Source organism: Chanodichthys erythropterus, chromosome 23 (genome assembly GCF_024489055.1).
Source record: "Chanodichthys erythropterus isolate Z2021 chromosome 23, ASM2448905v1, whole genome shotgun sequence".
Lineage (NCBI taxonomy): Eukaryota > Metazoa > Chordata > Actinopteri > Cypriniformes > Xenocyprididae > Chanodichthys > Chanodichthys erythropterus.
This window is the reverse complement of record NC_090243.1, coordinates 16,042,617-16,055,000: the sequence shown is the minus strand read 5'-3', so window position 1 is coordinate 16,055,000 and position 12,384 is coordinate 16,042,617. Positions and strand designations below refer to the sequence as shown.

Below are 12,384 nucleotides of genomic sequence, written 5' to 3'. Positions count from 1 at the left end.
CAGGTTTGGAAAACCCAGTGCCACAGACGCTGAGGTCATGGCTGCTGCCAAACAAGCCAATGCTCATAATTTCATCACAGGATTCCCAGATGGTTACAACACCGTGGTTGGTAAGCACTGTTAAAAACTAAATCAGAAAATAAATTCTAAAATAAAATAAAGAAATACTGTTTTATTTCCCCAAACTCTAGACTAAAAGTACTGTATTTTAATACTTTCTTTTGAAAGGAAAAGGTTTCAATGAAGTGAGATGAAAGATGATATTTTAAAGTGTGAAAAAAATTACTTTTTCATCACTTTTCTAAAATAAAATACGTTTTAAAATACAATAAAATAGTTTTCATGTTTTTTTTTCTGCAAAAATATAACATCTTTAGGTGAACGTGGGGTCACTCTATCTGGGGGCCAAAAGCAGCGGATCGCAATCGCTCGAGCCCTGATCAAAAACCCCAGCATCTTGATTCTGGATGAAGCCACCAGTGCGTTGGATGCCGAGTCTGAGCGTGTGGTTCAGGACGCTTTGGACAGAGCCACAACGGGTCGCACCGTTCTGATCATCGCTCACCGTCTCAGCACCATACGGGCGGCCGATCTCATCTGTGTCATGAGCAATGGACGTATTGTTGAGGTTAGGAACGACTTTACAAATGCACTTGGATGCTGAATGTCTGAACCTGTGATGTTTAATGTTTGTTTTATTATTTATGTTTTCAAAGGCTGGAACACACCTGGATTTACTGAGCAAAGGAGGGCTGTATGCTGAACTTATAAAGAGACAACAATCCAATGGTCACAAATAAAATACTGTATTATTGAGAACATTTCAATACGTTATTTTAATGTTTTTTTTTTTTTTCATCTCAGGTTATTTACATTTTTAAATCTTTTTAAAAACGTAATGCAAAATGTAATTTGGGCCTCTGTCGTAGCAAATGGGTTTTAGTTAATACTCTATGTTTTGAGTTTTATGTATCATTGATAAATGTCAGCGTTGTGTAATGGTAGCCATACTGTTTTTAAATATTGTTTTATTTCCCCAAACTCAAGACTGATATTTTAAAGGGTTAGTTCACCCAAAAATGAAAATTCTGTCATTTATTACTCACCCTCATGTCGTTCCACACCCGTAAGACCTTCATTCATCTTCTGAACACAAATTAAGATATTTTTGATGAAATCCGATGGCTTAGTGAGGCCTGCATAGCCAGCAATGACATTTCCTCTCTCAAGATCCATTAATGTACTAAAAACATATTTAAATCAGTTCATGTGAGTACAGTGGTCCAATATTAATATTATAAAGTGACAAGAATATTTTTGGTTCGCCAAAAAAACAAAATAACGACTTACATAGTGATGGCTGATTTCAAAACACTGCTTCATGAAGCTTTGGAGCACAAATGAATCAGTGTGTCGAATCAGCGGTTCGGAGAGCGTGTCAAACCGCTGATTCATAACGCTACGAATCTTCCTGAAGCAGTGTTTTGAAATCGTCCATCACTATATAAGTCATTATTTTGTTTTTTTTGGCGCACCAAAAAATTATTTAAATATGTTTTTAGTACATTAATGGATCTTGAGAGAGGAAAGGTCCAGAGGCCTCACTGAGTCATCGGATTTCATCAAAAATATCTTAATTTGCGTTCTGAAGATTAACGAAGGTCTTACGGGTGTGGAACGACATGAGGGTGAGTAATAAATGACATTGTTTTCATTTTTGGGTGAACTAACCCCTTAAGTATTTTAATCTTTTACCTTTTTTCAAATGAAAAGGTTTCAGTAAAGTGAGATGTACATTTTATTTTGAAATTGTGTTATTTATCAATACAATTGTGTTGATACTCTGTCTGTCTTCCATGAAAATTGAGGTATAATAAAAGTAAATAAGTATTTTCTTCCTGAATTTCCTGCTCTTTATCTTGTCTATGTTAGTTAGAAAAGTTAATATGTTTAATAAAATATTTGTTTTATTTTAATTGTATTATTATTTACAGTTTAAAGTATTTATTACCCACCCAGAAGTCAATTTACAAACGATGCTTTTATTTTGAAGTGTGTCTCAGTAAATCGCCATCTTGAAACCATTATTGCTCTCTTCATGTCGCGTACTACGCCCCTTGTTGATAAAAAACGACAGTAATCAGCTGTTATTTAAACCTTTATTTTATAACGTAGGAAAATAAGGAGCCAGGACGCTTTATTTAAAAGCTATTGTAACTGGCTAAAACCATGCAAAAGTATGAGAAGTTGGAGAAGATAGGAGAGGGTGAGTAAATGGATTGTCTGGCCTGAATGGCTGTTTCTGTCTGCATTGGAGATTTATAGAGTATTAACAATCATGCAGTTTTGCTGTTATATATCTTAAAAGAGTCTGACAGTCTATTGTGAATTATGCTTTCGTAAGCGTGGGTTGAGATTAAAGTCTAAGCTAGAGCTAGCAAGCTCATACTGAGCTATTGAGATGATGCACCTGGCTTTAAATGAATCGGAACGGTATTTGCACACCTGTTAATGGCATCGCTGTTGTTCAGAGAACTGGAGCTGTATCTCGAATCAAACAGATCGATAATTCATAGCAGCATTACTAGCAAGCTTTTATTTGATTCTCGCAGAGCTGCAAATGTTAGTATCTGATTCCTATAAAGCATAAAGTGTCTCTGCCTCTAGAGGGCGCACGGAGGCTCAAAGTCTCCTTTGAGAAACATTCAAATCTCAGAACGAGATTGGCAAAAATTGTACACTGAAAATATACAAATTTAAATATATTTGATTTTAATCGAAAGGGTACTTGAGTTATAGATAAAATGTGCGCTAAGAATGTTTAGCAAATCCTTAAAAAAAAAAAAAAAACTTCATCCATTAATCAAAAAGGACAGTGATTGGTCTATTCTGAAGGATGCTGAGAAAAATAACGGTTACATCGTGATTATACCAGAAAAGCCGTTGAGCTGTAAATCAAACAATTGGGAATTACAATATTATTTTAGTCTTCTTCCTGACAATTTAAAGAGTATTTTACCGCTATACCACGGCGATTTGTTAAACAAATGTTAAAGGGTTAGTTCACCCAAAAATGAAAATAATGTCATTAATTACTCACCCTCATGCCGTTCCAAGACCTTCCTTAATCTTCGAAACACAAATTAAGATATTTTTGTTGAAATCCGATGGCTCAGTGAGGCCTGCAAAGCCAGCAATGACATTTCCTCTCTCAAGATCCATTAATGTACTAAAAACATATTTAAATCAGTTCATGTGAGTACAGTGGTTCAATATTAATATTATAAAGCGACGAGAATATTTTTGGTTCGCCAAAAAAACGACTTATATAGTGATGGCTGATTTCAAAACACTGCTTCAGAAAGCTTCAGCGCACAAATGAATCAGAGTGTCAAATCAGCGGTTCGGAGAGAGCGTGTCAAACCGCCAAACTGCTGAAATCACGTGACTTTGGCGCTCCGAACCGCTGATTCGACACAAGATTCATAACTCTCCGAAGCTTCATGAAGCAGTGTTTTGAAATCGTCCATCACTATAAAAGTCATTATTTTATTTATTTATTTATTTTTTGGCGCACCAAAAATATTCTTGTTGCTTTATAATATTAATACTGAACCACTGTACTCACATGAACTGATTTAAATATGATTTTAGTACCTTTACGGATCTTGAGAGAGGAAATGTCATTGCTCTCTATGCAGGCCTCACTGAGTCATTGGATTTCATTAAAAATATCTTAATTTGCGTTCCGAAGATGAACGAAGGGATTTGAGGGTGAGTAATAAATGACATTATTTTCATTTTTGGGTGAACTAACCCTTTAATTCTTATTGACATTTTGCCTAATCTAATTTCTACAGTGATTTTTCTTACTCCTGCCTTGAAGTCATGCTGACTTGTTTTTTGTTTCTCTCTGCTTGCTTTATTTTGTACCCTGTCACCAGGTACATATGGGACCGTTTTCAAAGCTAAAAACAGAGAAACGCATGAGATTGTGGCCCTCAAACGAGTGAGGCTGGATGATGATGATGAGGTAAGAAGAGCTGAGACTTGCGAAGCACAAGCAAGTCATATTAAACGCAAACTGTCACATTAATTTTCAATCCTACGACAGGGCGTTCCAAGTTCAGCATTACGAGAAATTTGCCTCCTGAAAGAACTGAAGCATAAAAACATTGTAAGGTATGTTTGTTTGCATATTTAGTATATTTAAGCTTACGTCATGCCTTTGTTTTTGCTATTTTGTCTTTTTTTGGCATATTTAGTCATACAGAATAAATGTTAAAGGGTTAGTTCACCCAAAAATGAAAACAATGTCATTAATTACTCACCCTCATGTCGTTCCACACCTTCGTTCATCACAAATTAAGATATTTTTGTTGAAATCCGATGGCTCAGTGAGGCCTCCATAGCCAGCAATGACATTTCCTCTCTCAAGATCCATAAATGTACTAAAAACATATTTAAATCAGTTCATGTGAGTACAGTGGTTCAATATTAATATTATATGAGACAAGAATATTATTTTATGGACTTACGGGTGTAGAGCGACATGAGGGTGAGTAATTAATGACATTATTTTCATTATTGGGTGAACTAACCCTTTAGGTATTTTCATATATTGAACAATATAAAATCTGTTTTTTAAAGATGCATTTCAAAATATGTGATAAGTGATGAATAGAAATGGTGCGGCTTGTCTTGTGCTGCATTAACAACAGCTTCTTGTTCTTGTAGGTTGCATGACGTCCTCCACAGTGATAAGAAGCTCACATTAGTGTTTGAGTTCTGCGATCAGGTAGGAGCCCATTATCTTTTCCAATTATCCAGTTGTTTCCGCTGATCTTGCTGCTTGAACGAGTCTCATGAGATCTATATGTGTTGTAACATGTAGATTGATTTTCATTCAAACAGGATTTGAAGAAATATTTTGACAGCTGTAATGGTGACTTGGATCCAGAGATTGTCAAGGTTTGATTTGTTTTTTTAAATCTGTAAGAAGCCCTGAAAAGAATGAATCACGGAAGAGGAGGCGGAGAGCATCTCTTGATAACATTTTTAATGTTTGAGGTATCAGATAATGCCGTTTTATTTCTCTCCTTCCAGTCCTTTATGTACCAGTTATTGAAGGGTCTTGCCTTCTGCCACAGCCGAAATGTTCTCCATCGAGACCTTAAACCACAAAATTTGCTCATCAACAGAGTAAGTAAATGACTGAAAGATATTGAATATTCATTATTGACGCTTAGTGTAGCAGGTTTGTGTAACATATGACTATAAGATGTAATCAGGTTTGATTTTTGTTGGCAAAACCCAATATGCTTCTTTTATTTCTGCTGTACTCCCAAAAAAACTTTTATTTTGTTGTCATCATCAGAACGGTGAACTGAAGTTAGCCGACTTTGGCTTGGCCAGAGCGTTTGGAATACCTGTACGATGTTATTCTGCTGAGGTAAGCTACACGGCTTCAGATGCAGCTTGGTCTTTTTCAGCGTTTCCCTTTTCCTCACTTCATGTTGATCGGCTTCAGGTGGTGACGTTGTGGTACAGGCCACCGGATGTGCTATTTGGTGCTAAGCTATACTCTACCTCTATTGACATGTGGTCTGCAGGATGTATATTTGCAGGTAGGAAAAGTTCCATTTAAATTTTACTTAAATTTTAGTAGTAACTTTTCTTGTAGTGAAATTGTTTGTCTAATATATATATTTTTTTTTTAGAACTGGCAAATGCAGGACGGCCCTTATTCCCTGGTAATGACGTGGACGACCAGCTAAAGAGGATCTTTAGATATCCTTTACACTTAGTTCATTTGTTTAAGATTTCTGTTGGGTTTATACGTTTGGATTTGTATATGTATATGTGTGTTATTTTTTTATAGTATTATAATTTATTAATATTTTTATGTACACTACCAGTCAAAAGTTTGGAAACATTACTATTTTTAATGTTTTTGAAAGAAGTCTCTTTTGCTCATCAAGCTTGCATTTTTTTGATCAACAGTTATCAACATTATTAAATATTATTACAATTCAAAATATGGTTTTCTATTTTAATATACTTTAAAATATATATTTTTTCTGTAATGCAAAGCTGAATTTTCAGCATCATTACTCCAGTCTTTTGTGTCACATGATCCTTCAGAAATCTTTCTAATATGATGATTTGATACTCTGTTATTATCTGAGTAGTTGGAAACAGTTGTGCTGCTTAACATTTTTTGGAAACTGTGATACTTTTTTCAGGATTCATTGATGAATTAATACTCAAAAAGAACAGCATTTATTCAAAATAAAAATATTTTCTAACAATATAAATCTTTACTAATACTTTTTATCAATTTAACACATCCTTGCTGAAACAAAGTATTAATTAGAAAGAAAGAAAAAAAAATACTGACCCCAAACTTTTGAACAGTAGTGTATATTGTTACAAAAGATTAAATTTAAATAAATGCTGCTCTTTTTTTAACTTTTTATTCATCAAAGAATCCTGAAAAAAAGTATCACATTATACAAAAATATTAAGCAGCACAACATTTGTAATAAATCAGCATATTAGAATGATTTCTGAAGGATCATGTGATACTGAAGACTGGAGTAATGATGCTGAAAATTCAGCTTTGAATCACAGGAATAAATTATATTTTAAAGTATATTATAATAGAGAACCATTATTTTTAATTGTAATAATATTTTACAATATTACAGTTTTTTTTTTCTGTATTTTTGATCAAGTAAATGCAGGCTTGGTGAGTAGAAGAGACTTCTTTCGAAAACATTAAAAATGGTAATGTTTCCAAACTTTTGAATGGTAGTGTATATACTGTTATTTTTGTTTTTTGTTACAATTTTACAGAAGAGGATTAGGGCCAAGAAATAATAAAAAAATAAAACCACTTCGAGATTAAAGTTGTTAAATTTCGAGAAAAAAGTTGTTAAATTACAAGAACAAATTCGTTAAATTATGAGAAAAATGTCGTTAAATTTCGAGAAAAAAGTCGAGATAAAATGTTGAGAATTCGTTAAATTACGAATTTGTTTTCATAATTTAACGACTTTTTTCTCGTAATTTAATGACTTTAAATCTCGAGATGGTTTTATTTTTTTTATTATTGCTTGGCCCTAATCCTCTTCCGTACAAATTAGGTTTCATTATTATGTATTATTTATTTATTTATTTCCAGTTAGTAATTTTAGTGCTTGAACTTCAACTTAAAGGCCCTGATATACTTCAAGCGAAGATCTTTTTCGTTCTTCGTTTAGGGGTAAAATGAAGTCCCAAATGCATGAGCAGCGATATACTGTTATCGGAGCACCTGACGCCGCCCACACTGCTGAGAGCGATGGTTAGATGAATATGTAAATATGTGCTGCACGCTGCACAAGCGCTCTAATTCGGCACTCCAGTAAAGTCACTTCACGTTTATTTATACAGCGCTTTATACAATGGGTTACTTAAAATTAAGCAGCTTTACCGTATTAAACGGTGTCAGTGTCTCATTTCATCAGAAGTACAACTTGGTTTTCAGTGTTTAAGTTTTCACTCGCAGACATTTGACTACGTACTCGAGGAGAAATGAACTGGAAAAAAATTTCAGAGTGAAAGAAGGCAGAGCCTCAGCGCACACCTACCTTACGTAAGGGCCAAGGACCAATGGTAGTACGAAGGCGATTTGCAGCTGGAACAAACTTTTCCGGAAAGTTCGCTTTGGCAAGCTGTTTCAGACTCCAAACGAACTTTGTTTTGGCTTGATTTTGTTCGAAATGACGTCACATCAGTTCATTCTTAGATTTCGTTTAAAGTATATCAGGGCCTTAAAGGGTTAGTTCACCCAAAAAATGGAAATTCTGTCATCATTTACTCACCCTCATGTCGTTCCACACCTGTAAGACTTTTATTCATCTTCAGAACACAAATTAAGATATTTTTATTGAAATCTGAGAGCTCTCTGTCCCTCCATTGACATTGTGCGCAACTACCACTTTGATGCTTCAAAAAGTTCATAAAGTGGTCATAAAAGTAATTCATATGAATTGAGCAGTTTAGTCCAAATTTTCTGAAGAGACTCGATCGCTTTATATGATTGACAAATTTAATTAATGCATTCATTCACATATAAACGTGCTGAATAACACACAAGAATAAACCTCATTGGTTCTCGCACATCAAGCAAGAATGTTTAAACTTCCGTTTACCATATCTGATGCGTGTGTTGATGAATGATTATATGTGAATAAAAGCCTAAATTAAATCTGTTCATCAAATAAAGCGATCGAGTCTCTTCAGAAAATTTGGACTAAACCGCTCAATTCATATGGATTAGTTTTACGATCTCTTTATGAACTTTTTGAAGCGTCAAATTGGTAGTTGAGTAGACTGTCAATGGAGGGATAGAAATCTCTCACATTTCATTAAGAATGTCTTTATTTGTGTTCTAAAGATGAACGAAAGTCTTTTTGTTTGAAACGACAAGAGGGTGAGTAAATGATGACAAAATTTAAATATTTTGGGGTGAACTAAAACTTTAATTCAGTTACTTGCCATAGTTACAATGCAGTATATATTCTGACAATGCTAATTAAGCACTTAAATTTAAACGGTAATGTAAGGAGCCTCTAAATGGTCATGCTTTTGGAAAAAATATGAGATCAGAGGAAAAAATATATATTTAAATCTTTTTGGGTTTCCCCTGAGAACTGTAAAAAGCATTGATGTATAATTTATTTTTATTTTTTTTCCCTTCTATCACCATGACCTTTTAGGGACTCTGTAGTAATGTAATTACAAGTAATATAATTAAGTTGCCAAGCAATGCATGTAGTAACTTGGCACATTAAGCCAAGTTGCCATTTTGCTGATTAACTTTAACATTTTGGTACATTGCTGGGAACACCGACAGAAGAACAATGGCAGACCATGAATAAACTTCCAGATTATAAGGTACTGCATTTATTTGTTTAAATGGTGACATTTAAGCCTTGCTTTATTTTCGACATTTATTCTGCATTCCTTTCCTTTTCTGTTTCCTGTTTGTTTGATAGCCGTACCCAATGTACCCAGCTACTACATCACTTGTGAATGTCGTCCCGAAACTCAGCAGCACTGGCAGAGACCTTCTACAGGTACAATATTCTCATTATGGAAACAATTACAGGGTTCCCACTCGTCCTGGAAAACCTTGAAAACCTGGAAAATTGATGACAAATTTTCCAGTCCTCGAAAACACATGGAAAATTATTTTTTAAAAAGTTCTTGGGTTTTTCTTAAGTTGAGACCAAAGAGTTTATCACTGACCAAAAACAATCACCATTAGTTGCAGAAAGTGCAATGTTCATAAATGCTGCGTTTTGACACGTGAGAGAAGTATTTTTTCATTGATGATTAGGGCTGCAACGATTAATCGCGATTAATCGTTTGCAAATAAAAGTCTGTGTTTACGTAATATATGTGTGTGTTCTGTGTATAATAATTATGTATATATAAATACACACACATAACAGAAGTATAAAGTTTAGAAATATATGCATGTATTATAAATATATATATTTATATATATTTTATATTACATATAAACAAATATTTTATATATAAATATAACATTTTTCTTAAATATATACATGAATGTGTGTGTATTTATATATACATAATTATTATACACAGAACACACACATATATATTACGTAAATACAGACTTTTATTTTGCAAACGATTAATCACGATTAATCGTTGCAGCCCTATTGATGATGTTTAGTCTTGTGTTGCCATTAGCAGCAGTTATAATATTGTTAGTATGTAGTAGTATGTTATTAACTGCTTAAATGCATAATTTTTTGTTGAATTATTATGCAAGTTGATTTTCTGATCATATTTTTCCCAAGCACATTTTACCAATTCCAAACCAATCAATCTTAATAACTACTATTCATTTTGTATATAGTCATGAAGTTAATGAAGGCTTGTTTTCTTTATAACAGATAAAATTAGCCAAAAAGAGATTTATCTCAAACAAAAACAGGTGGATAAGAAAAGACACGTTAAAGGAACACTCCACTTTGTTTGAAAATAGACTCATTTTCCAACTCCCCTAGAGTTAAACAGTTGAGTTTTACCGTTTTCGAATCCATTCAGCCGATCTCCGGTTCTGGCGGTACCACTTTTAGCATAGCTTAGCATAGTTCATTGAATCTGATTAGACCGTTAGCATCTCGCTCAAAAATGACCAAAGAGTTTTGATATTTTTCCTATTTAAAACTTGACTCTTCTGTAGTTAAATCGTGTACTAAGACCGACGGAAAATAAAAAGTAATAATCAAGGAACTTTGCTGCCGTATCATGGCTGCAGTAGTGCAATGATATTACGCAGCGCCCGTGAGCCCCTGCTTGCACAGGGAACGTGCCTTGCAACCATGGAGACGTTAGTGAGAGACGCTGCGTAATATCATTGCGCCTGCTGCAGCCATGATACGGCAGCAAAGTTCCTTGATTATTACGCTTGAATGAGAGTATAGTTCCTAGCCACATCAGCCTAGAAAATCGCAACTTTTCATTTTCTGTCGGTCTTAGTACACGATTTAACTACAGAAGAGTCAAGTTTTAAATAGGAAAAATATCAAAACCCTTTGGTCATTTTTAAGCGCGATGCTAACGGTCTAATCAGATTCAATGAACTATGCTAAGCTATGCTAAAAGTGGTACCGCCAGAACCGGAGATTGGCTGAATGGATTCGAAAACGGTAAAACTCAACTGTTTAACTCTAGGGGAGTTGGAAAATTAGCCTATTTTCAAAAAAAGTGGAGTGTTCCTTTAAACTGCAAAAGAATTGAGAATTAAGGTGAAGAATTAAGTGTGAAACCATCAGAAACCCTACCTGGATTCTCCAGGAGTGCGAGGTGTCAGGATCTCAGAGACTTAGATTAGGTAAATAATCCTAAAAAATGCCCCCCATTTAAGAATCACATACTGAATTGTAGTAAAATACAAGACAGATTTTTTTATAGGCTTTATAGACAGACAGATTGAGAGTGACTCTTGAAGGACCAGCACCACATCCTCTTGTACCACTGTTTGAAGAATTTATCTTCCGGAATCTAGCTGTAAGGTGTTAGTTTATTTTTAGTCCATCTCTTACCCTGAAAAGTCCACCTTGCAAAGATAACGATCTTCCAAAACTTACTGCCAAAAAAATTGAAGTGTGTATCAATAGTTAAGTAATGACAATAAACTATGGAATCTTGTTTCCGATTTTTTTTTTTTTTTTTACGGAAACAATCTTCCATAGCCATAATGTATGATTAAGAGCTCATATTAAAAATATGACTTTTATAGTTAAGTCATGGCAATAAACCTTTCAAAGACTTAGAGAGCAATATATTACTTTAGGGTGTAATCCCAGTCTTTTACTCCCATTGTTGTAAAATGTCCTGGAAAATGATCACTGAAAAAGAGTGGGAACCCTGAATTAGTTCAAGCTTTCATGCTTCATAGTTCAGTGGGATTTTTCTGTGTTTGCAGAATCTTCTGAAATGCAATCCAGTACAGCGAATTTCAGCAGAGGAAGCCCTACAGCACCCTTACTTTGCCGATTTCTGCCCGCCCTAAATGTCAGATCACCACAACTTCATTTAGGAAAAGATGATGGGCCAATCTTACCTCGTAAAACCCCTTCAACGCCTCCATCTTTCAGCTCCGCTCACTTCTGCTAGATTGAGGGACCGTGAAACACTCCTTCCCCTAAAAGTTTATGATTTGATCATATGGATATGATTATGATAGTGACACTCTCTAATGCAGAGTGTGGTGCTGTTATCCTACATAAACCATGTGTTTGACTAGAGTCTCCAAAAATATTTTTATTATATTAGTGTGTTCTTAAAGGAACAGTTCACCCAAAAATGAACATTCCGCACATGGAAATAAGCTGCATGAATATTCCTCTGCATACAGGCGGAGCGAGTGAATAAATGTTGATCAGATTTTCATTTTTGGGTGAACTATTTGTTTAAATGTAGGGCTGTGAAACGATTAATCACATCCATAATAAAAGTTTGTGTTTACATAATATATGTATATGTGTGAATACTATGTATAATTATGTATAAATACACACATGCATGTGTATATATTTACAGAAGATTTGTTATATTATACATGTAATATTTGTATTGATATATAATATAAATTATTTATATTTATAGTATATAGTATATATATATATATACACACAAGCAAATACTTCTTAAATATATACATGTATGTATGTGTATTTACATGCACGTAATAATTAAACATAGTATACACACATATATTATGTAAACACAAACTTTTATTTTGGATGCGATTAATCGTTTGACAGCACTATTTAAATGTCAAAGATGCTGATG

At 34.1% G+C, this 12,384-nt stretch overlaps 2 protein-coding genes across 3 annotated transcripts in view; both read left to right on the top strand.

The window, feature by feature from the left end:
• The window catches only part of abcb8 (ATP-binding cassette, sub-family B (MDR/TAP), member 8), a 12,801-nt gene extending 11,707 nt beyond the window's left edge, over positions 1 to 1,094 (top strand). For both annotated transcript variants that reach the window (XM_067377215.1, XM_067377214.1), the window contains exons 14-16: positions 1 to 110; positions 378 to 628; positions 717 to 1,094. The exon at positions 1 to 110 is cut by the window's left edge and continues 38 nt beyond it. In XM_067377215.1, the coding sequence (XP_067233316.1) occupies positions 1 to 110; positions 378 to 628; positions 717 to 800 (445 nt within the window). In that variant the 3' untranslated portion in view covers positions 801 to 1,094. The remainder of the gene's footprint in view (positions 111 to 377; positions 629 to 716) is intronic.
• Positions 1,095 to 2,090: 996 nt separating this feature from the next.
• On the top strand, positions 2,091 to 12,025 carry cdk5 (cyclin dependent kinase 5). Its single transcript, XM_067377396.1, has 12 exons — positions 2,091 to 2,266; positions 3,945 to 4,033; positions 4,115 to 4,182; positions 4,738 to 4,798; positions 4,915 to 4,971; positions 5,107 to 5,202; positions 5,378 to 5,452; positions 5,531 to 5,627; positions 5,721 to 5,792; positions 8,885 to 8,943; positions 9,045 to 9,125; positions 11,516 to 12,025. The coding sequence occupies exons 1-12, from the start codon at positions 2,230 to 2,232 to the stop codon at positions 11,600 to 11,602; spliced, it is 879 nt and encodes a 292-aa protein (XP_067233497.1). The 5' UTR covers positions 2,091 to 2,229; the 3' UTR covers positions 11,603 to 12,025.
• Positions 12,026 to 12,384: the final 359 nt, after the last annotated feature.